The 26173-nt window shown below is 37.4% G+C and overlaps 1 protein-coding gene across 1 annotated transcript in view; it reads right to left on the reverse strand.

The window, feature by feature from the left end:
- ESR1 (estrogen receptor 1) overlaps nt 1-26173 on the reverse strand; it is a 178744-nt gene that overhangs the window by 100774 nt on the left and 51797 nt on the right. The window contains 1 exon segment of the mRNA XM_039385734.1: nt 7414-7918. Coding sequence (XP_039241668.1) covers nt 7414-7841 — 428 coding nt within the window. The 5' untranslated portion in view covers nt 7842-7918.

Raw genomic sequence — 26173 nt, forward strand, 5'->3', positions numbered from 1 at the left:
CCCTGCCCATCCCAGGTGACTTGGAACTAGGAGGTCACTTCCATCCCAAACTGTCCAATGATTCTACAATCTTTCAATGATTTTTTAATTAATAGATCTTGTCTCACAAGCCTGAATTACATTTAAAGGAAAAAAAATAGAAGGGAAATAGCAAGAAAGCAGTAGGTGTTACATATTCCAATTTTAACAGGCCTATATGCAAAAAACAGTGGAGGTTATTTGGAAAGTATAATATGAGTTTACCAACCTTGTGATTTAAGATTTGGGACCTAAATTTTATGCTGCATTTTCTTCTGCAGCTGCTCCTTTCTGCACAGCATCTTCCTAACTATTTTTATTTAGCATGAGCTGAGACTTTTCCTATGTTGCAGTAAATTTTCCTTCCCCTTTCTTCCTAGATTTGATGTACTTTCTAGTATCCTAGAAAGTTTTTCATAGTCATCTTTTAGCAACACAAATCAGTACTGAAGTAGCCTGCAGTGATCAAAGCAGTGTTTCTGCATGATAGCAAGTAATAAAATAAGAGGGAGAGAAGATTGGAAATAGTAATCAAATTGGACATTTGCAATGCAGATTGCTGAGATACTGGAAAAATCTTCAAAGGATGAATACAGCTTTTCCCTAGAACATCAGTTAAAAGCAGTTTCCTTAACTGGACAGGTTGATCAACATGAAAAAACCCCATTGCTTATGAATGAAAAGTGAAATGCATGGACTTAAAATGCAGCCTGGTGCTGCCTAGATGCTCAGTGGTCCGTCATCCTCAAAGGGAAAGAAAGCTCTTCCCTGTAGCATTCAACAGTTACTTTGCATAGATTCTGCTGCCTGGGTTCTGTGAAGGTCGTTTTTGGCAGCTGGCAGCATTGTGAGACAGCAGCACATGGTAACAGAATGTGACATATTCCTCCCATGTTGCCTAATTTGAGATGGACTGCACGCACTCTTGAACAGTTGTAGGAAACGCAGTGAATGTGAGGTGGTTACATGCACGGTTGTTCACTGTTGGTCACCAACTGCTTATTTAAGAAGTCCTCTTAGTTACCTCTGACTTTCAATCTTTACTGTTATTTTTCACTTTTACTAATGGAGTGAAAGGAGGGGGACAGTGGTGGAGGGGAGGCATCTTTTCTTATTTCTTATTTATATATATGTTGGCTGTTGTGTCCTTGGTTAAGACTGCAGTGGTTGGAAGACCTCTGCAATTGCTATGTACATGTATCACATAGGATTTGCATTTAGGACAGTCATATTTACGCTCTGTGTTTTCTTAGGACCATATTTCCTTTTTCTAGTAAAGAGTTAAAATAAAAAACCCAGATTACTTCTGAATCCAATATTGTTATCAACATCTTATCAAGGAAGAAGATTATCCTGCAGATTTATGATCTTCTTGTCTCTAACAGGTATCACTCATGCATTCATAGTCTTGCACAAGACAATTTTGAGTCAGATGAAATAAGAAGCCTCCCAGCAACTGGAATCTGAGCTTGGCAGAAAAGCAGAAATGCCTTGCCTTGCCAGTGTCACATTGATCAGGGTTCCTAACAAGCTGTGGTAAATTATGACCTTCTACAAGTCACTGGAAAGGCCACTCGGCCTCAGACATGACTTCTCTCTGTACGGCAAATTTTATGAACAATCCCCGTAATGAATGCCATGAAAGCAGCACTTTAAATGAGAATGTTGAAGGACAGTATCATTGCTCTGCTCTCGTTTCTGATGCCTGAACAGATAACAGAAAAATCCCTGTAGACAGACCAGGGAGCTCAGTGTTTCATTGTCAACAATATCAAACTACAAAAATTGCCAAAATCTCAATTTGTTAGAAAATGTGGATGCACTTCAGTTGCAGGGCTCTTCTCTGTGTTTGTTTGGAGCTATGCCTTAAATCTGGTCAGCCTATCTTGTTGGTTTAATAAAAAATGCTGGCATTTGATGTTCACTTTGCAATTGCTGAAGGAACTGGTGCCAGCAACTAATGCTTTCCATATCAGAGCAGATATGGCCAGCAGTGTTTGTTGTTTCAATAGCCTCAGAGCAAGAGTGATCAAGGCCAGTGACACAGAGTCTATTCCCCATCTCCCTCTGAAGGGACATTCTGCAGTGTCTATGTGAAGGGAGATTACAGATGATGACTGGTTTGGTTCTTTACAGGAGATGTATGGGTGGGATTAATTTCACATAACTTTGGATACCACTGGGCATCCATCTTCATACAGTAGGTATCTGTACCAGAATGTAGCCATCTTTTATAATATAGAGCCTAATGCACCTGGTCTATTTTAATCAGGTGCCTTAGAAAGTGAGAAGGTGTGTTCACAGTGTCTCTTTCTCTCTGTGTCTCCACAGATTATGAAGGGAGTCCACGTGAAGGTTTGATGCTGTTGTCAATGCTGTATGCTACTTGAGGTGTTACAGGTGATTACCCTCACTGACACCCACCTCCTACTCCAAAAAGATATAGCTACACAGTAGGTCCTGTGTCATACCTGCTGGACCCATCTGACCTCTCAAATGGTACCAGATGCCTAAGGAATAGAAAAATTAATACAGACCTAGGTGTCTACGTTTAATCAGATGAACCCCATTCACATGGTCTGTCTGAACAACCATGGTTTTAGCCACAAATTTCAAATTCACGTGGCAAAGACTCGGTTTATGGAGCACTTTCTAGGTCTGTGATTTATGCATAAAATGTAATTGCTAAAGAACTGAAGAAAGTTTTCTTCAATAGAAAGAGAGTGCGAGATCCGTTTCCCTGCCTTGGCAGAAAGGAGGATAATGAGGAAGTATAAACGCTCCTTTACTCCTTTCCACCACTATCTGCCCTTATTCAGGGGGCTCCTCAACATTATGGGTTGGTGACTTCATGGTGCAAGCACACTTGGAGCAGGATCCACATCAGCACATTCTCTAAGAAGGGCTGCAGAAACACCAAAGTTGGTTTGTACAAGTCCCTCATAATTGTAATGTGTGAGCATCTCAGAACATTTAATGGGTTTATCTTTACAACATTTCCATAAAATAGGAAACTATGGGTGAGATAACTCCATGTTTTCTTGTCTCTCTCATTACAGTCATCTATTGCTGTAAAATTGTCAGAGATATCATCACAAGCCCTGAAAACAGGAACACTCCAAGTGTTCAAGAAACTGCCTGAACACTTCAACTGTTCAAGAGAGGACATCAGTGCAGACTGATGCTTTAGAGAAAAATAAGCAAAAACCAAACCAAACCAAACCACTAAATTACATCATACTCCATGTTATGGAATACTTCATGCTACATTTAAAAAAAATATCTTTGAACTTTGCATTCATTTTAACACTTTTAATTTTAAAATTTGGAAAAATACTTCTTTGTTTAGAACTCAACATGAACAGCTAGAAAGATTCATAATCAAACAAGGTTTAAAAAGTATATATTAGGTTAAGTAACTATTTTTTGGACTGATGGATTTATAAATTACAACAGAAGAGGGATCAATCTACATTTGTAATCTTTCTCAATTTTAGCAAGCATTAAAATTAAAACTGAGATCATATTGACTATAACAGCACAGTTAAAATTATTCAGAGTCAATTTCAGAATGATAATTGTGACTAATGCTAAATAAATATTATATTAATCTAAACATAGATCCTGAGTAACTAGAAGATACTCACAAACTAGCCACTAAAAGTGAGGGAGCAATTCTCCTGTTATTTCTGTTTGTACACTGATTTGCCAGCCTCTGTCACTCACTACAGATGGATAGATAACTTCCTCATCAGGGAGCTGGTAGGTGCAGTCCATTTTTACAAGGGTTTTTTGGCCGAATTTGGAAGCAGCACCAAACACAGGCTACAAAGAGCCTTAAATATATGCACAATTTTACTTCATATCTGAGAAGTGTAAAATCTGCGATGACACAGGAATGTCATACACTGGCAGAGCAATAAGGACTCATCTTTACTGTTGCTTGTAGGAATTTACTGAGGTAAATTAGCTACTGAAAGGCTAATTTGGTTTTTCCCTGAGTGGATAAAAACTTGCCGAACAGAACAAAGAAATAACCACAAATTACTAGAACTCAAATTTACTAGTTAAGAAAAAAAGAAATATTTCCACTAATTTACTGTAGTAGTCATGAGTACAAGATTTCCTGTAATAATAATCAACCACTAGTCAGCATTTAATAACATAAAAAACACTACTAAAAATTATCAGTAAAATATTAGTGAGATTTGACATTGTCAGATAGGGAAAAGATATTTTAGTTTGGCTACCTATTAAAAAACAGTCACAAGATCAGACATAAAAGGGATCTAGATAAAAACAGCACAATTTAATTAAGCTCCTCTTTTTTTTCTCTTCTCAAATTCAGATGCCTCGCTATTTGAGACTACAGAAAGGAGATTTATATATTTCTTGCATTCTTTACAAAATCATTCTTTTTATGTATCATTATGTTCTTCAGCTAGATGTAGAAGCCTGTTATTATCTTGCAAAAGAGACAAAGCTTTTTGGAAAAGTAAACAGTATTTGAAAGAGATAAAATAGAACTTCAGAATTAATAGACATGTCACTATACACATATTAATACACATCTGTCTATAGGCAGTATGATTTTGAACACTTATTAACAAAATCAAATGACTTTAAAAGTTTTCCTTATCACATACAGTAATTTTTTAGTTTTGTGACTAAAGATTTTTAACATTTTAGCCAAGTATTAAACAGAATATAATTTCAGCTCCAACCTACAATGTTTATTTATTGTCCTAGCTACTTGTATGCAGCACTTGCATGTCAAATTCAGAGTATAACAGGGTGATGTAATGCAAATATTTCTGCCCTAAAAGCCAAACAGCACAATTCAGTGACACAGAAAGGTAAATGAGAGTGGCAGAGGAGTCTTTCTGGGTCTCAGGTTACATGACTTATAAAAGCAGGCAGTCATATCATAAACTGATCATGATCCACTTAAAATTTTGCTACGGCTTTTGGTTTTAGAATTTTTGCATTTGCCACTCCTACTGGTAGGTTGTTCCAGAAATTTACCATTTTGGTAGTCTATCTTCCCACCTCTAGCATCAATGTATTCATTGCCAAATTACACTGCCCTGTGCTCTCTTTTCTCCTATAACCCAACTGAACCAATGAGATTAGTCAAATAAATAAAGTAAATTAGAAGTTTTTTAAAGAACTTGTTTTTAAATCCCATGGCTACATATTTAAATATTTCCCAGGCACTATTCAAATTATTTTTGACAGACTGTTGGTGATTGGACTTGTGCCAAAACACAAGAATAAAGACCCAATATTTGATGTTGTAAGGGTAATAACTTTGTAAATACAATCTCACAAAAATGAAAAGAAAAAGAAGTCAAGTTTTTATCAATTTAATTCCAACATAACTATGCCTGTTCACAAAAGATAATCACAGCAAGTGTTTTGAAACAAATTTCTTATTACCACATAAGATGTGCTTTACAGAATTATGGCTGGAAGGGGCCATTAAATCATTACCATAACACTATGCAGACAAACCTCCTGGCATATCCAAGATCATAAATTCACCTAATTACTGCTGCATTAAGCCTCAGCAATTGTATATTGCTAACACACATTTCCAAGGGTGAAACCCAACCTTGTTCAGAAATGTCCAGAAATAGGGAATACAGCACTGGTCTTACATGTTTGCTCCGGGAGTTAAACTAAAAAAGTACCTTAATTTTATTTTGAAGGGTCTCACCTCAAATCATTGCTTAAAAATTGAAAGGACACTACTTCCATAGTTCAACTTCTATTTCAAGGTGGTTCTCTGGTTTGAATCCTCTTGCAGTAAAATATCTGACTATAGAACATTTTTTGCTTGTGTATTTCAACTTCACAAACTCACTACTCCACTGTTTACATATCTAATGTCACTTATACACTTTTCACCACAGGTTTGCACTGGACAGTCATGTAAAAAAAGCCTTTTAATGTAGTGCAAAGTGAAGTTTCGCTCTCAAGTCACTGGTAACCATTTAAGATCTTTATGTTCTGACATGTATTAATTCTTCCAGGATTTGGTTGCACTAAAATGAATTTTGTTTGAACCAATTCAGCTAACAGATCACTGTATTAGATAGTTTGACGTATCCATTACCTATCATTTCACCAGTCATTATTCCATCTGCTCCCCAAAACTGATTAATCATTTGCAAAAAGTGTAATCATCATCTCCTTTTTTGGGACCAGATTCTACTGCCGGATTCTTATTCAGGCTGAGTTAGACTGTCTTTAAGAATATATGTTGCTTTGTACAGTAACATGTTATATTGTGCAAATAAGTCTGGCAGAGTCTGGACCTCAATATGGACAAAATGACTTGCTTTTACATTTTCTGAGTTGTTCCATTTCCAGCAAACTCACTTGTCAACAGAGACCAACAGAGTTCAGGAAAAAAATTACGTCTCAGTGTTCACTCTGATTCACTGAAGCCCAGTATAATAAGCTGATGCAAAACTATTCTATAAACACTGCACAAAACATTAATAGCGTGGGTATTGGTGTGTATGACTTTTGTAGGTTTTTTTGAAGCTATAGTTCTATGAGTTTCTACCACTTACTTCAAAATAGATGTAATTGTTTTCACCAGAGACAATAAATATTTAAACCAAGTAAATTTATTTCCACTCTCCTTCAAAGATACTTCTATCTTTTGATTCCAGACAAAAGACAACACACAAAAAAAAAAAAAAAATTAAACAAAAAAACCCACCTGCTATTGAGGGACAAAAATCCTTTGAAAAGCAGCATGCCAGATTTGCAGCTAAAATATATCACCCTCCAATGAAAAATGCATGTTAATATGTACACAGGTCTTTGGATAGCTCAGGAAGGTGGCTACTGATTGGAATACTGTCACTGAGTTAACTCTAACAGTTTGATTATGAAGGATGCCATGCTTCTGAACGACTTCCTATATAAGCCACTTCTCACACCTTAAAGGAAGCCAGAGGAGAAAAATACTCTTACTACCAGTTAAGAGCTGAACAAACAACCACTCACATCCAGAAATGTGTGATGGTGGAAGTCTTTTTAGTATATTTCAGGCAATATTCTAATATATTACAACAGTGAGATTGTTTGCAGTTCTTTAATCAATTATGATTGCATGTTTTCCCAGGCAACATTTATACTCATTATCTGATTTGTTACTCATTTAGGTTACAGCTTTCAAAATTTACAGCTTACAGTCGCAGTGTGCTTTGAATGACAGTTTTGTTTTATCCTATGCTATTTCCTATGGTCTAGATATCATTGATGATTCAATTAAATCACATGGTCCTTTACACAAAAAAGAGCATAACAGATTTCCAGATTCTAATTTTCCTAGTTCATCTGCTTAAATAAGAAAGACAAATTATCCATAGCATTTACCTGTAGAAGGCTGGAGGAGCAGCTTCCCTCATTCCAAAGCTGCCCTGATCGTTTTCAAGGTAATAGGGTACCTGTTGGCTGTGATGATGGATGAAGGGTGAGAGCTGGGGTGCCGTTTGCAAGAACACCACCGGGCTTGGTGGGACACTGTTCAGTGAGTGAAATCCTGCCAAACTGCTGGACCCAAAAGATTCAGAAGTAGGGGCGTAACTGAGCGTAGTAGAGCTGTACACTGGAGCTGTAGTACCGAAATCATAGGTAGCTCCTTCTGGGTAGTTAAAAACTCCTGTCTTGTTGGTCTCCACGTACATGTCGCTGAGCGATCTTTCCAGGGGAATCTTCAGCTGAGGTCTGCTCAGTGTCTCCAGTTCAGTTCCTTGAATCTGGTGCAGCAGGGTAACTCCAGAGGTTTTGGTGTGAAGGGTCATGGTCAGTGCTAATGGCAGTGAGCAAGGAACATATCTGCTTTTACTGTCAACAGTGAGATCGGCAGCTGGCAGTCCACCTAAAAAAAATACCAGAACCTATTCTGAGGCTCAGCAGAAATCATAATAAAGCAGCACTACACAGGTATTCCTCTAATCTCAGCAAGGAGGAGGATACAAACAGAGAGCGAGCACTGAAAATGCACATTCTCTCTCTCTTCCTCCCTCCCTCTCCCTCTCTCTAACTTTTAGGAACTCCTCATCTGCACTAATATGCATTACAAGGTATTGGCTGCAAGCCAGGAACTCTTGCCTTGTGCCGACATTGGTTTAAACATCACTTCAGAAACAATTAGTTTTGGAGTTATACCAAATAATTGTCCCTCTAAATGTTACTTAATTCTTACTAATCGTTTAATTTTTCACTTCAGGGTACAGCGCTTTGCAGCAGCTATCGGTAAAGAACACTTCAACCAGGAAGAATAGTCCAGTGTCAGGCAGATTACTGCCTTTTTTCCTTAGCAGGCTCCAATCTATCTGTGCTTATCTCTCCTCCTGTTTGATTCATTTTCATGTTTGTTAGAAATATGTAATGTGTACATTGCCACGACCCTGGGTAGGACTATGCTGTAACCGAGATAGGGCAAAGCAGAATGTGTGTGTGCAAGTGCGCGCGTCTGTGTGTCTGTGTGTGTGTGCGTAACAAGCCTCAGTCAATAAAGTTAGCTAACAAAATTGAAGGGTGTATGATATTTATGCACAAGAAAAGATTCATAATGTAATTTCATCAGCAATAGCAACTCGCAGTTACTAGAGTATAACAGTAACATTAAAAAGAGAAAAAAAGCTTTAGACTAGCCTAGAAAACTATGTCTGCTTCTTTTTAGGCTGTAAAATGATGAAATAAACATCACTCAGATTTTGCCACAGTTAGGAAATAATTATTTGATTTCATGACACATGAATTGAATACAGGAAATTCTTTTTCCTAGTCCTGTGAACAAAACATCAGCAAACTTGAATTTTGAAATCAGACTAGACAATCAAGTAACCTAAAATAATCAAAATAACCAGCTTTAAAATAAACTGAACTGCTTCTCAAAGTTATATTTAGAAAGAAAAAAAAAGGAAGAGCAAGAACATAATGAAAAGGTGTGGCATGCATGCTTCATCTTGCAATCTCATTCCATACAATTTTAGCTTCGCACAAACCAGTTCTCCTGAACGAGCTAAATGAAAACCTCCAGAAACTGTTTCAAGCTCTCTAGCTTTATTGCTGTGGTCTGTGGTTCAGTCAATTAAACAGGTTAATGCCAACCCTAAATGCATTAATATATGGCCTCCAGTTAGTATGCTTTGAATACCAGCAAAGTCCATGCTATACTTAAACAACTCCACAGTTATTTGGCTCAACCTTCAAAAAAACCAAAAAACTGAAAAAATGAATATGCAGCTCGCTAAAAGCTTAAAGAAAAGTTTACTAAAACTGGTTTTATTTTGGTAATAATACTATGTTTTCAGAACTTCTACTAAAATAGCCAAAGTTATTTATATTTGCAAGATTATTCTGAAGCAATATACATTTTTACCTTTGCAGGCACACAGCTAAGACAGCAGCACACACATAACTATGTACTTGATCTGTTTCCTCATCCCACCAGCCACCCTCCCTACCCTGTTCAAATTTCAGATCGTAGACTTTGATCAAAGAGATAAGCTTGTTTAAATAACACTGGACTAAACATGTTCCCAGTTAAAAAAATAATAATCAGACAATCATACCCAGCAGTTCAGAAAGTCTTCGAAGGGTTATTCTGAAAGTATGCCAGACGGTGTGAGAGAAAAAAAAAGAGAATGTGTGCATGTTCTCTTAGAGTGGGCGACCGTGCATCTGCAGAGACTCACAAAGCAGCAAGTAAGCAAAGCTCTCAGCCACCAGGCTGCAGGGCTACACAGGCTGAAATGAATGGCAGTTACAAGTTTAAGTCAGCCACTCTTACACATTTCATTTCATGCTTCGTAATACATAGAAGAAACATTTTCTCTTATTAAGCTGCATAAGCTGAGAATTAATGGGACTCTGCCTGCCGTAAGAAGCATACATTTCTATAGTGTGCTACAAAATAGACTTTAAATTTTTATCTAGCATTATCTAACATGCATGATATGTTAGAATTACTACACTGACATGCAATAAAATGCTCCAGCATAACAGCAATGCAGAAGACGGAAGATAGAAGTGTGCAAACAGAGAGCTGATTTCTGAGTGTGTCCTGTGCAACCTTAGTGCTCCTTGCATGCAATTTTTAAAAACCTCATTACTTATTTTTGGGGCATGGTATGTTTTCAGGGAAACAAATATTTAAAGTTTCCATCACATGCAAACAGCATTAAACGCACTATAGGGTTAACTTGAACCACCATCACTTCTGCTCCCTACCATTTAAACTAGGGATCCTATGAGCAGCTTTTCACAAGCCACAGTCCTCTCACTAAAAGGGCTCATCAATAGATAGCTGCAGTACCTGTGCAGCACACAGCCTGGTACACATTTCAAAACAAAAAAATGTGAATACCACCAACAAGATCTTGGGGACTGGCTGAGAACCTCTGTGATACCATCCTGTAATGTCTGGCTTACTTTTCCTGTAGAAGAAAAATGAGAGAGCAAGAATGGGCAAGCTGAGGTTGGGGGTTAATCAAGCCAAATCCCATGAAGAAGTTGAATTTTTTTATTTTTGCATACTGAAAGATATACAGGTTTTTATTCTGCTTACTATATATGGGATTTTTAGATATAAAAAGCCCATGAAATGTAACAAATTATTAGAGGGGTTTTTTTCTTGTCGTATGTGATATAAACCATGCCGCTTGCTCCAAATTAACACGCCCTGCTACTTCACCCTGTTTCAGAGATGGCATTAGATGCATCTGTCTGTGGACTCACCCTCCAGAAAAATGAGATCTAGGTTTCTAAAACTTAGTATTAGTGCTTAAAGGTCAGGACTTACTTCACCATCCAATTTGATCACTCTGATCTATTGCATATCAGATTTTACATGTTCTAGAATATGACAATATTGCAATATGGAAATGAGTACAGCATATAGCAATAACAGTTGGTGCTTTTTAGCACAAAGTTTATGCAAAGATTTGGTTTTGCTAAATCCCACTTCATGTATGCCTTTAAAACTGTGCAGATCTCATACAGAAGGGCTTGCCTCATTCATTGTTTTGGTTTTTTTAAATCCCATGTAGTAACAAGAGAGAGTAAATAAAAACATGAATTGGCTGCAGCATCTTCATTTCTAGTCCTAGACAAATGTGTTCAAAAATACTTAGTCAATGGCAAATCTACCTTCTTGGATCTGGTAATTTCTCCACCAATGTGCACTCAGCTGCAGACAAGCTGCCCTATGTATTTCTCTTACCTTAATGAAGGTCTAATATTGTTTTGGAGTTACTGATCACATACTACGGGACAAAGTCGTCTATCATAGACACGTAAAAGTAGAGAGAGCACAACCGGTTCTAAAAATTCTGAAGATTTGCTAAATTTATATCAGGCATAGATTGGGGTGTTTACTATATTTCTGAAGTTTGAGAGTATGCAAATAAAATCTGACTTCGATCCATCCAAATTTATGCATACACAAGAAGGAAAGAGAACAGTATTTAAGGAAAACTGAAGAAATAGGAGGGAGCAGTCCACTGTGACTGAGGAGCACTGCAGACATGTTAGCAAGGAAGGTCAAAGCAGAAATTGCATCTTCATACACAGAGATTTTTACTGAGAATTAGTTGAGGTGAAAACAGTGAGGATTCAGACACTACTCTTCTCACGGAAATGAGAAATTTATAGATTAGATAAATGAAAGTGGCTGATTAAATCCTTTGTTCCCTTTTTTAAAATGGCAACCTTTCTGTTTTCCTTTTCTAGATAGGCCAGAGTTCCAGTGACCAACTCAGATTTTCCAGAGTATGGAATTTACTCTAAATTACACTGATAAAATGCCTAATGTAGTAACATTAAAACTAAATCACATTTCTACTGCTCTGTGGTTAAATTAGCATCATTTATAGCTGAAAAATATTTAGATAAGTTTCTAAAGGCAAATTTTGGTTATTATGATTCATTGATGAACAGTTTGCTTCTAATTTACTTTTTTTTTAATTTGTTGACAGACAACTAGAGTGATCAGATTAAGTGGGCAGACTTAATCTGCTAAACTGCACAGTGCATTGTGGCGCGACTGGACCATCAGTTCAACATTTCAAAACCAGAACATAATTTAAAAAAAAACAAAAGTAGCCTACTTCCACTGGCAGCAAATATTGTGGCATCAGCAAAGTGGTCTGGGAAACAGAAAAAAGGAAAGAATAGATAATAAAAAAATATCAAAAAGTATTACTTTAACTTATCTAAATAACTGGAAGGAAGATGGGGAATTTCCAGTGCCATGAGCATCAGAAATTTGCTATTGACTACAAGGCCTGAAAGCCAGTCAGGGCTGTAACAATAGGAATAGATATATTTAAAAAAATAAATAAAAAAAACCACACACACAGAGAAAGAAAGGGCCTGAACACATTTTGTGTTTTGGACAAGATAAAACAGCAGTTTGAGGGAAAAGAAGATTAAAACAAAAATACTATACAAAGACTATTAAAATTATAGGCAAATTAAAAGATAGCAAAACTCTATCCTGTAACAGGCATTTTTCAGCACTAGCTTTAGTAAGTATAGCAACAAAAAATGGCAAACTCAGAACTTAAAACACATACTATAAATTTTCCATAAACCTGCTGACAGTGAGAGACCATAAACTTCGTCACTTTGGTTCCACAGCTATAAAGATAGAAGCTTTTTTTAGCTGCTGCAATTAAGACTCTATTGCACATAGCAGGAGGAACATTATGTTTTTCCAAGATTCCACAGTAACATTACAGAGAAACTGTGTTGTCTTTACTCCAGTGAGGAAACTCCTCAAGATAGACAGCTGGAGAACAGCACCACCTACCCCACAGCTTTATAAATCTCTGAGGAAAAAAAAAAATTTAAAAAATTAAAGCCCTTGATACCACTAGGCAAACAAGAAGCATTCTTAAAAATTCCTCAGGCTCTAAGGAGAGATAAGTTCTTCATGTTGTTATTGGGAGTTTTTAACATTTAGAGTTTTATAAGTTGATACAAAGAGGTATACTTCTTTTTTCTCCTACTCCCAAAAAACTTAACAAAATTAGTCATGGCACCAAAAGGCTAGGTCTAACTTTTCTAATCCCAAATTTTTGGTTTAAGTTGGTTTTACAGCTAAAAGGGGAGCTTCTTCTTTTCCATGTCAGATGTAAGTAGGGACTTTGAAAACATTTGATCAAAACAGTTCTTATTCCAAACAGAGAACTGTGGAATACAATTATTCCACACATATTTTTTCAATTTACAACATTTAAATATACCTTCAATTTTATCTATATTTTTTATGAAAAACACATTACATACTTTGAAATTATCTGTGTAAACAAGAGAAAAATTAGGCTTGGATGTTGGCATAGTTTTTTGGTAAAGTATTTAATGCTTTAAATTTTAAGACTTTGTTTAGAGCTATTTGTGATGCTATAAGACTTTAGTCAATGAGGTGGAAACTTCATGCATCAGTGATAAGCTCAGACATAATAATTTGGAAGCATCTGAGCTAACTGGGAGAAAATTTTTTGCTTTTCCTTCCTTAGCAACTTCTAGAAACTCTTTTTTGAAACAGGAAATCTTTTTGCTGCAGCAAATGAGGAGGAGGAACTTTGAATCTGGCAGGGACCTGACACTGTGTGTCACAAAACTCCCTTTTCCTGTTCCTCTGAAACTCCATCCACATTTGGCCAATTTTTCTACTGTTGAAAAAATTGCAAGTTTTTTAGAGTTAAGATTTCTAAAAGCTCTTTCCTGGCTAAGCACGTTCTCTCCTCTTTCAGATCTTAGTCCTGACTTGACTTGGCACAAAACTTCCCAAAAGAGTGACATGCTACAGTCCAAACTAGAACAGCTACAGAAAGTTATCCCTGTTCATTACTCTTCTAGGGCAGAGTAGGAGTCTGGGCTTAAATGCAGATAACTGTGCCAGTTATAAGACTGAAGTCCAGTCCCTAGATGTACAGACTGAATTTCCTGAAACCAAAATGGGAAAACTGCATGTAGAAATGTACTCTCTTCTAAAGGAGTAGAAGACATGCTGTAATATAACTAGTTTGTGCATTTTTCCAGTTTTTTGCACCTAAGATGGGAGAGGAAAAGACTTAATAATTCTGCCCAACTCATACAGAATAAATTACTTACTACATACAAAAAATGGGCCAAAATACCTGAGTACTCCGGACAAACTCAAAAGATATTAGCAAATACTGATATTTCAAAGAGTTAGCATATGTTTTCAGGGATGCGAAAAATCGAAGGAAAAAGACATTTCTCGGCTTTCCCACACAAAATTTGAACTACTTCTGAACAAAGATATTCATTGGTAGAAAAACAACAATACCATGATTTAAGATTAAGCAACATTCCCTGCTTACTAACAAACACAACATCCTAAGAGAACATTTCTCATGGATCTAACTTCATATAAAAACGAGCTCTGAAACGCAAAATGGGAGCTTAGTATGCCATGTTTATAGTAATTTTTTCTGTTTATATCAGAGAAAAATTGAATGTAGATGGGCATCACATTTGGTAACCTCCGGCCAACTGGGACCTCCCCAGTTACCCAGGACTGCTGATAAATGAAAGAAAGTGGATTGGTGAGCACTGCTGTCAGTTCTCTCAGTACCCTAGGGTGGATCCCATTGAGCCCCATAGACTTGAGTATGTCTTACAAGGCTAAATGAGCTCCATCTGCTCGGGTTTGGAGTTAGAGTTGTCCTTCTCCTAGGATGACTGCCAGAAGGCTGGCAGGCTCATCCTGCCCATGGATATATTATATCCAACCCTGCGGTTTTGACCTGTCTGGCATGGGAGACCCTGCCAAAGGCACGTACCATCGCCAGCATAGCTCGCAACCGTGAAGGGGTACACAGGCTTCTTTCCACTAAAGCGGATTGGGGCAAGCCATTCACCCCCTACTTTTCTGCCACCCATCGATGCTCAATCTCAGGGAAATACCCAGGAACATCCCTCTGTCCTGACCATTCATTCAGAACGCAGTAAATATATCCAAAACATACCGAACCTGGGCAGCAGCCACAGGTGAGCCAAAAACAAACCATTCCAGCCCCCGCATCCACCCAGGGCTCGGGTACTTCCCAAGGCCCCAGCCTGGCCAAGACCCCCCAACCCCCCAGATGAACCCTCTATCCACCCTGACCTTATCCTCCCCCCACCGTGTTACCACAGATCTTCCCATGCACTGCTCACCCGCGACACACCATAAACTTCATACGGGACTGCCCTGCCCGGCCTCCCGCCAGCCCGAGGACCCCCACAGCCAACCCGACATCCCACCCCTCCCCCAAACCAGACCGCCAAACCTCTGTGTGCTCCGAGGTTCTCCCTCTCCTCTCCCACGAGGGCGCAGTCCTCGCCAGCGAAGCTCCCCCTCTCCTTTCTCCCCGACGGGGCCGCCCAGGGCCACGCGCTCACGGCGCACGCCGGGAGGGGCTACATAGTGCAGCAGGTCACTGACCAATTCCCCTTGGATTATGGGGGCTTCACTCTGCTCCCCATCCCTTGTCTTCCAGCTCAGGGGGCTGACTACCCTGAGGACGACTGGGTAATAGTGAAGACGACTTACTACTAAAGACTGAAGGAAAGAAGGCATTAAGTAACTCAGCCTTTTCCTCATCCTTTGTTTCCTACCTGCATCTAATAAAAGAAGGAGATGCCTCCTTTTGTTGCTAATGTATTTATAGAAACATCTTTTATTGTCATTTATGGCAGCAGACAGATTAAACTCTACTTGGGCTTTGGCACTTCTAATTTTCTCCCTGCGTAAAGTCATGATACCCTTGTAGTCTTCCTGAGGTCTGGAGACCCCAAGCTGCTCAGAATATGTAAGGACAGCCTCAGGTGGCTCAGTGAGACTTTACTGCTATCTACAACCATCTGAGCAAAGAGTACAGAAAATACAGATACAAAAATTTCTTGGAGGCGCACAGTGACAGTCCAAGGGGCAACAGAACACAAGTTGGACCATGGGAAATTCTGATTAGATATTAAGTATAATTTTTTTACCTTAAGAGTGGTTAAATACTAGAAGAGGCTGTCCATAGACACTGGAACTCCCTGTCCTTTGAGGATGAGACTCAACTTTGAGTTCAAGATTCAACTGAACGAGTCCCTGACTAGCCTGATTAAACCTTCTTTGAGCAGAGGTTTGGACTAGATTATATCTTGACATCCTTTCCAATTTATTCTATGGACCTAATAAACAGATTTGCAAAAAAATACTCAGAAGAGATTAATCACTTTGATGATGATAGCCTATTTCCCCCTTTCCCACAGGATTTCAACCTTTCTGCTGCTCTTTTGTCAAGAAATCTGCCTTTATTAATCAGTCTGCTATACTCCCTATATTAGTCAGGAATTAAAGAAGCTCTATGGGTAAATTAAATCTTCCCCTTAATTTATCTACTTATTGGCCTGAACAGTGTATTAGTCTCAGTTCCTTATAATAATTCGAGTTAGGAAAAAAAGCAATTCTATTGGCCTCACTATACCTTCTCAGCATTTCAGTAAATTACTCCAGTCCTTGCCCAAAACATCTTTGCTGCCCATTGCCTCAGGAATGGGCCCACCTGTTCTCAGCCATCAATGACACACCTATGTTTGAACACTCACGGAAACTGCAGCAATAAATAATCAGCCATATTTTGTGGCTTCCACAAAACAAAATCAGCTGTCTTTTTATATGGAGATAGCTGTCTCCATCAAAAGACTCATTCCAAAGTGTCCTTCCATGGGCCTAGTTCCCTGTGTCAATGTTTTTCCATATATACATACATATGATGCAGGGACATGTACAATAAAGTGACCAGAGTGTCCAAGTGTTTAGAAAGTAGAGCCTAGCCCCAAAGAGAAGAAATTGTAAAATCAATATGATGACATGACCTAGTTTCTTCACTCATTACTCTTCAGTAATGGTATGCAAATATACTATATTTGGTTTTAACATATACACATTTCATTCCTAGAAGCTGATCCTCCAATTGAAAGGCCTTTGTGATGAGACTAACCCTGTCACCTCAAACAGCTATACTTATTGTGACCCTGGATAAATCTTCACTCAAATGGCTTGGAAAAGTCTTGGTGCTTTCAGAATCCCATTTTTATCTACCAGATACTGAGAGCAGAAGTGCTTCTGAGCGATTCTTTGCTGGCACTGGTCATCTATCTGGCACATAACTAGAAAAAAAGATCTTGAAATGAATCCTTGTAAGTCATTTTCTGATATGTTTGCATTTTTTATTTGAAAATGTGATAGGGATTGTATTAAATACATGGTCCTAAACAAGACTGTCCTATATATCTTCTGTGATAATTTGAATCAGTTGTTGTCTTCAGGGGAACTGATCACACTGAAGTAAGTTACGAGTTTAAGTGCTTTTCTGGATCAGGGCCTAAATCTCTGATCCTTACACACACATCATCTCCAACCATTAGAGAAGTCCAAAATTAACAGTCACAGAGGTTATATCTCATTCTTTGGGAATAACTTGCATACTTTAAAAAATTCTGGTTCTGTGATGTATCGTCCTTACTCTCAAGAATTTTTAAAACTGACTTAACAAGCCTACAAGCTTGATCAGTGGAACCTGAACCAACTGCCAACGTAAAACATTTAGTTCTATAAGGGTTATTATTTGTACTCAGGAGCACCTAAGATCACCATCAGAAATTAGGTTCTCGTTGTGCTTAGTACAATGTATACTTAGAACAAAGAATGTTTACTTAATAGCACAGATTGGAATATCCAGGCTTATACTAGTGACTGAAAACAGCACCCTTAAAGAACAAGTGTCTCCATTTCTTCACGAAATTCAAATAGGCTTGATAATGTATCTCCAGCTTCCATTTCAAGGCTGCCTTTTTTAATAAAACTGAAGTCTGCTTTCTGAACTCTAAAGCTTTAGTTCAAGCTATCAAACAATTCAACATTTTGAAATGCAACAAACCTATGCAGAACAAATGAATTAGCACTAATAGCAACTGTTCACAAAAAATCAGGGAGTTACAAAGTAAGCAACCACAGAGGACTCTCACAAACTAACCAAAATGTAACTGAAGCATCAATATATATGCTACAGCTGCTGAAGCCTTCAGGTCTTGCCGGAACAATCATACAGCAAAATCATACAACCTCAGTGTTGTCTAACCAGTCAAACAGAAAATGGTGACACAATCATCAGCAGAACACTGTCTCAAGGAGATGGGAAATAACACCCATCCAAAAAAAAAAAGAAAAAAAAAAAAAAAAGAAAAGAAGAAAAGAAAAAGAAAACTAGTGTAGGAAAAAAACTAGGCTTCCCATTGGAGAAAGCTTTCAAAGTCACTTCTAAGCTTCTGTAGAAAGACAAAAATGCATTGTCATCTGTCGAGCGGAACAAATAGGACCTTAGTTGATTCAGTAACAGTTGTGCTCTCTTGGCTGATATTAGCTTGTTTAAGGCAGGGAAGATCAAAGGAAGTAACTGGATGCCAACAGAAGGGAAAAAAAAAGGTCAAAGCTATTTATTATTTCAGCATTCCCCTATCTTTATTTGTTCTTCCACCATTTTCATTGTTTTGTGCAACAAGATGGAGGTCTTCCTGAAACACAGCAGTCAATAATTTTATTTTTCTGTATTCTTTTGCAATACGGGCTCTTCTGTAAGTTCAGAAGTCCATCAGAGCAATAGGTTTCCCATCCATAAGGGTGTGTGGAACATATAGTTGCATACTCATTTAGCACAATGGTGTGCAAGCCACAGAAGTTATTATTAATGAATTAGAAAACCAGAAAGAATGAACAGCAATCACTGGCATTAGAAATGTCAAATATAAGATTATTGTTATTTGCTTTGATTTCAAACTATAGGAAAAACAGAATTTATATTAACTAGTTGCCATTTTTCCAGGAAAGTGAGGTGACAGCTGCAAAACATTTAAAAGCTGCAAACACTGTTATCCATAGACTTTTTGCACCTGTGGTAAATGAACCTAAATTTTCAAGTGATTTTTTTTTTCCTGGAGAAATACCAATAAATTTAATTTCTTATTGTGTAACTAAGATATAGATTATTCCTAATAATTCCTGAATGAGATCTTGCCATAATCAAAACCTCAGCAATTCATCACTTGTGCAACACAACAGAGAGAAAGGGCAAATCTGTACTATGCAAAGACAACTGATACATAGACTCCCAAGCCACATTTATGCCACATTCTCTGAGTTGAGAAATGTGGAGAAAGACTGCTGCTAGCACAGTGCCATGCTCTGGAAGGTTAACCAGTCTCACAGACAGCATACTGCTAATACAGTTACAATGCGTTCTATACCAAGTTACTCTGTACTGTGTCATGTATGAACTGATTCAGGCAGTGATATCGCACGATTCTTTCTACCACATTTCTTCAAATAGGATAAGTATGCTTAGAAAGGCCTCTTGAAAAGAAATAAAAATGTTCAGTAATGTAGACCCTATTGATTCTTCTCCCTTGAGTACAGACAGCCCTGCCATCATTAGAGCTATATGGACTGGTGACACATTACAGCCTAGAATCAATGTGGTGACTTTGTGAATGGCACCAGGAAAGCTGGAGCCCCTACAAGGAGTTCAGCATGCAGAAGCCAGTGTCAGCCACCCTCATCAGAGGTGGTTGAGCAATGAAGAGGTGACAATGAAGATGCTGAAAGCATCTTCCTCAGGAAAGTACTGCCTTTAGTAAGCTATCGGTCAGGAAAGCTCAAAGCTGTTCCTATTCTAGTGAAAACAGGACATACCTGCATACTCTCTTCAATTGTACTATTAACTGTTGTAACATTCCATGAGATAAGTTTGGCATGTGCCAAACAGCACTACCCTAAACTATTCCTGAGCTTGAGATGTTAAAATTACAGAACTGTTACTACTATTTATTTTGCATTAATCCACCACTTTGTGGAAACTATTAGTGCAGCAATAGCAGAATGCAAGCTATTCCAGGACAATTGGTCCAGCAGCCTAGGAATAATCTTGGGTGTATTTGATTTATGTTTATAGCTAAAGCTCCTGGCTTTTAGGTTTGATACAAAAGACTGTTTTGCAACCTGCTTGTTAGGTGACAGTTCAAAAGCAATGCAGAATGCAAAAACCTGGGCATGCCTCATTCCCAGCAGCTTCAGCATGACTTGAGTGTACTCAGTGAGTAGTTGGGCACTTCTGACCTGAAATGGTGAAAGGAGCATTTGGAAGGCACAGAGGAAACATATGCCTGCTTCAGTGCTCAGGGAATTCGCCTTTCTGAAAGCCAGCCTGTAAAGTCAATCTTTCATGCTTGTCAGGGTTCTAAAAAGAATAGTTTTCAAGTACAGCTCAACTGATTTAGCAGTGAAATGTTGACAAAACTGGTTATATCCTTCCTCCTGCCTTTGCATTCCTGCTTCTTTCCATGCTTCCCATTGGAGGCTGACATTAGCAAAAAGTTTTTATTGTTTTAGAAAGGTATCACACTGGTGCAACTCTTGAGCCAGACTAGGAGAAACTGCAGGAGCACGAGGCCAGAATGAAGAGGGAGACCACCTTGTTCAACTGCAGCAAGCCCTTAGATTAATTTAACAGTGCACTCAAGGAAAACAAGCCGAAGTAAGGATGTAAACTGTCAAAGGTATATTTGTCCACAACACATTCACACTGGTCATGATGAAACTGAACCAAATACACCATGGATTGCACATCTCTATTACACAGCTTATTTATTTTCTATTACCTGTATTATACTATGCTGTCCTTAATAAAATTTGTTTTAACTAAAGATTCATTGTCTGCAAAAGAAAAAGTGGTCTCTGCTTAAGATCAAGTAGTATTTTGCTTTTCACAAGTTTTATGAGGAAGTTTGGTTCACTTTTTTCCACATTTCTATGCAAAAAACCAAGAGCAAGAGAAAGTAATTAAGAGGAACTTCTGAATATTTGTAATTAGCCAATGTTTACAAAAATTATATAAATAACTACTACTAAAATTATTTGACTCCACAATGACACTGAGTCCTGATTTTTCTTTTACTAGAAGAGAAATATTTAATTAGAATACATAATATTATTTTTTTAAGTGAAATAAATATGCAGTTAATATCTATAACTAAAAATTACAGGTTGTGTGACAGATCAAAAACTGTTCATCCATAGTATTAAGAATATTAAGACTTTTTTGTTCGGTTAAATGTAGTTTCCATAGGATTTAAAAGGTTGCTAGAGACAAAATACTAGGACTAACAGATCAGCACTTTGCTCTAATATAGCAGTAACCCCTGTATGCCTGTGTTTGGGTTTTTCAGAGAAAGACTGAACATCACTAGATCAAATTGCAAGAATATTTATTATCATACTATCATTGAAAGCCTACATCTACTATTGAAGAAGAAAAACGCTTGCCCTTGCTTTCTACTATCATATGATCACTTCTCATTAACCAGAAGAGTTCCATACCTGTAATATGAACTCTGGTCTGCAAAATCTGCATAGCAGGCATAGCACCTGTGACTACTCACACAAATCCCCACATTTCAGTCTTTGGATATTAAAAAAATGCTAGGATCTATTTTTGTATGTAATCTAGGTCCTGACACATAATAACATAAATAAATAAAACATTTGAAAGAATGTGCAAGTGACTATTTCCATACAAAATTTTATCCCTCAATATTCATAATTCTAGTTGGGATGAAATTTAATTTGTGTTCTCTCATAAACATTTCAGTGAACCATTTTTGAGAGACTGATCCACTGAATGACTGTGTGTGGTTCTGAAACATATTTACTGAGAAAAAGGAATTATGAGCAAGTATAGAACAGGTGTTTTTCTTAAGCTTATACCATAAATCAGTTTTATCAGTTTTAGAAATGAGACAGGAGTTATGTTCATTCCTATTATGTAATTTGACTATGCTTAGCAATACTACAGCAATTTCAAGTAAAGTGTAGATGCTGTGTGTGCACAGAGACTGCAATGGCTGTCAAGCTGTATTTTGGGCAGTATACAAAAATTGTTGCTCATCAGTCCACAACATATGTTGAACACTGATGACTCGTAAAGACATCTCCAACTTCACAGTGTGGAATCCATGTTCCAAAACTTTCCAGCATATAACTTTACCAGTGAGAATTTTTGTTCAATGACTTCAGACACAATTTATTTTCCCTGGCAGTTCAACCCACTGTTCCCTACATAGTATTCTTAACTTGCTGTTCATTGCTCATGATCAAATAACACAAAACACACTTTTATGCAAAATAAAAACACTATGAAAAATCTACACCTGCTCTGTGACAAAACAAATGTATGTTGAATGCAGATGGCTATTTATTTTATCTGAGGTATCCAAACTCCATAGAACCACGCCTGATAAAACTGAATGAACTTTATTTAAACTGAAAAAGTGACAATTTTGCATGATGAGCCTGACTTTGTTTTCACTTAAATCAATGAATAAACAATCCCTACAAAATTAATCAGATTATCCTCTAATAAATTTTCAACAATATGGTCCTTCTTATTTAAAGGGGGAAAAATCCACTGCTAGGGATTTCTGCTTCGTAATGTTGATTCTGAGGAAATATAGGAGCAAATGCTGTTACACACCCTCACTGACAGAATTAGCGTTGATTTTTTACAAGAATCTCTCAGTGATTACTAATACTTATGAATTCAAGAAAAAAAAAAAAAAAAAAAACATAAAAAATACTGTAGCAACAATGTCTGAACTCCAGCAAAGCTGAATGGTTTTTCTTTTCTCAAGTGCAGTTTCTGTTTTGAAGAATTAAACTGTCATTTATTTTAACCTTCCAGATATCATCCATAATTACCTGGGATATGCTGTAACACTTCTACCTATGAATGACACATTTCACTCTCATGGATGGAAGTGCACAAAGGAAAACAGAATAACCTTACAATTTTAAACACATTCTAGATTTTACAGAGCAGTGACAAAGTGTATTCACTTGCACTTCATGCTCTCTTCCTTTAAGAGATACAGCAACTTCACAATCACATTTGACAAAACAAAACACGCTTTCTATCAAAAGTCATCAAGTTTCAAGAGAAGATTTAGAGGCAAGAACTACCTCATCCTATAGTATTTTATTTACTTCTACCTAAGTATGTTAAAAAACATCAACATGGAGTTAATTGCTTAAAAAAAATTACAGCTACAAACACTGTAATAAGTAAACCAGGGTCTGATGCTCAGATAACACAATACAAAAATACTGATTTTAGGCAAAGCCTTCAAACGATAATTTTTTCAGCCTTTCTAAAAAACCCCATACGCTGATCTTGCAATAGCATTCACAAGTCAATACATCTGACCTACACAGAACATGAGACACAAGTAGTTGAGCCATTTACTTTGTACTTTAGATGTTACCTAATAGCTTCATGTCACCAGCTTCCTTTCTCCTAAGCCAAAGCAGCTCCATTAAGACATCCTTTCTGATTGAAACTACAGCACAACCAAATTAAAGTGCAAAGTATTTTCTCAAGTAAAGTTTCATAAGCTCACGTTGCTTAAAAACATGACCTGGAGAGAAGAAATCAAAAGAGAACACTGTGAACAATTCCAGTATGAAAATTTAGATAGTATAATCTCATCTCAAAGAATGAAGCACATGTAACATTGTGGAAACCAGCCTCCAAAAGGAGAGGTTACTGCCTTTGAGACAGAAATGGAGCACCAATTTTGATAAACATTGAGGCCTGATCATCTCCCAGAAGCTGAAATCTTGAAAATACTGGTAAGGTCATCATCTCTTCAAATAAATAGAGAGATGCATATCTGCAACTAAGTGGTTAGTAATGCCTGTCACTGCATCATCTCATTTGTTTTCCAGAATCTTTGAATTCCACATGAATTCCTTTTTTAAGTCTAGCTACATACTCAAATCGTGCTCCATTTACAGCCTGTCACTAGGTAATTAAATATTACGCCAACAGAAAAATTAATCAATTGAATAACCTGCATTTTAAGGAAAACCAGAAGTCAGAATCTTTAGATGTGAACAGAGTTACAAAACAACATAACATTTTTGTATGTGTAACACATCTAGAGCACTTTGAACACATGAAAATATCGCTAAATACTCTTACATTTCCAATATCTAAATATGTACAAACAAAATTTTTATTTTCTTTGGTTCTGGATCAGCTTAAATTGCCAAAATAAAATTTCTGAATCTTTTGGTTTTGCTACATCAGTACCTGGTACTGACAAAAAGCCTGAAGAAATTAGTGAGGAGAGCCAAACAGCATGGGTGACTCTGTCAACACGTCTTAGATTAATAGTTAAGCCAATATGTAAAAGCTTTTTTCACAGAATCATGAAATACTCTGAGTTGGAATGGACTTTGTTTTATTTATTTCCAAATATTCTTGAAAAAACTTCTGAACTGTATGCTTGTGTATAATGCCAGGTCAAATTAGCAGTCCTTGCTTTTGGGACACAGAAGTTCCTTCAGACCCACAGCAAAATACCACACACTTCATATAGTTAATAATCTGTTACACATAATACCTAACATAAGTCCTTTTGAATGCAATTCAGTAGCCTAAATATAGCCACTTCACGTCATTTGGGTCACTCTGGGATACCCAAGACACTACATGAGGCAGGCATATATATCTACAGAGGAGATGTACGATCTTTGGAGCAGCCATGTGTGGGCAACTGGCTGTTACATCTCATGGGCAATTGTGCTTACATTGATCAGCGCATTGATATTTGATTCTCCCTTCAACCTGTACAAACTGGTTTCATCTGTAACAATCTTTGTCAGGGAATCTCACGAATACCTACTACAAAGGAAATTACTTCCTTCTGCTTGTTCTGAACTTAATTTGTTGGAGTTTCACTGCATGGTCTAGGCATCATTCTCTTTCTGGAGAAACAGAAAAACTGGAAAAACTTAGTCCCTATGCAATCTCTTCATTAAATCCAAAAAGACCCATCAAATCAACTCTGAAGACCCCTGGAGGAACCTAAACATCTCCCTGCTTTATCTGAAAAATTATTGCTTTTTTTTAGTACAGCTCTGAAGCCATTCTCCCTTAGCAACTGGGTTCCCAGTTTCCTGACTCAGGCAGGCTGGGATACATAGAAGAGGCAAAACAGCATTAAAATTTTCTGTGGACAATTTGGAAGGAGTGCTCTGAGCACATCTAACACAGCAATACACTAAAGGAAAGCTTAACAAAAGTTTGTTGCTTACTTTATTTTGCTTTATTATTTTATTTTTAGGTGATGAAAGTATGAATACAAGGAAGTCTGCATTCTGGTGGTTAGAAATTTCACCAGGCAAAATGAAAACTTGCATTTTGGTCCTGCTCCCAGAACTATTTGTGATTTATTCAAAGCCCGCTTTCATATAAAACTCACAAAATAAGTTTTAGATGAAGACTGAAATGCACAACCTAAACAATACAGGAAGACAAATGATTTCTCCTGAGGTCTATTTAAGCTCAAACAGCTTCATGCAAAGTATACATGCTAGGAGAGTCCATAGCACCAAGAGAGAACAGCAGGCTCAGAAACCTGCTGGGGCAAGGTCCATAGCCATCCCTTGGCAGAATTAGGCAAAGTTTCTGCCTGTGAAAGAGCCAAAATCTGGAAAAATTGCTCATTAAATCACTAGATCAAAACTGTTAAATACAAAACAAGATTTATACTTCTGATAACTCTCTCTGAACCCATCCTTCCTTGAACACAGAGCCAAGTGTGAGGTCAAAGAAAGAGAGTTTCCGTATTCTCATTATGGTCCTGGAGGAAATGCCATTAACACATGCAAAACATAGAAAGGTAACTACAAAGTGTTCTCTTATTTTCTGGGTAGGGGGGTTAAGGTGTTGCTTTTACATGAATTATGGTTTTCCAACTGAAAAACAGAAACTATTTTTCACCAGAATGTTTACACTTGCTAATGATTTGCTTCCTGCCCAATTTCCAACTAATGGTTATTTTAATGCCTAAACTAACCAGGATAACTTTAATGTTTTGAAGAGTGATTAAAACAAATCTCAAGTGAATCTGCCACATCACCCATCTTAACTTAGTTTTATATAAATGCCTGTAATTGCATGGTTGATATATCATAGAAGTACTCCGGTGCTGTAATGCCATGAAA

This window comes from Pipra filicauda, unplaced genomic scaffold, assembly GCF_003945595.2.
Source record: "Pipra filicauda isolate LSUMZ 115617 unplaced genomic scaffold, ASM394559v2 scaffold42_size3861933_pilon, whole genome shotgun sequence".
Classification (NCBI taxonomy): domain Eukaryota; kingdom Metazoa; phylum Chordata; class Aves; order Passeriformes; family Pipridae; genus Pipra; species Pipra filicauda.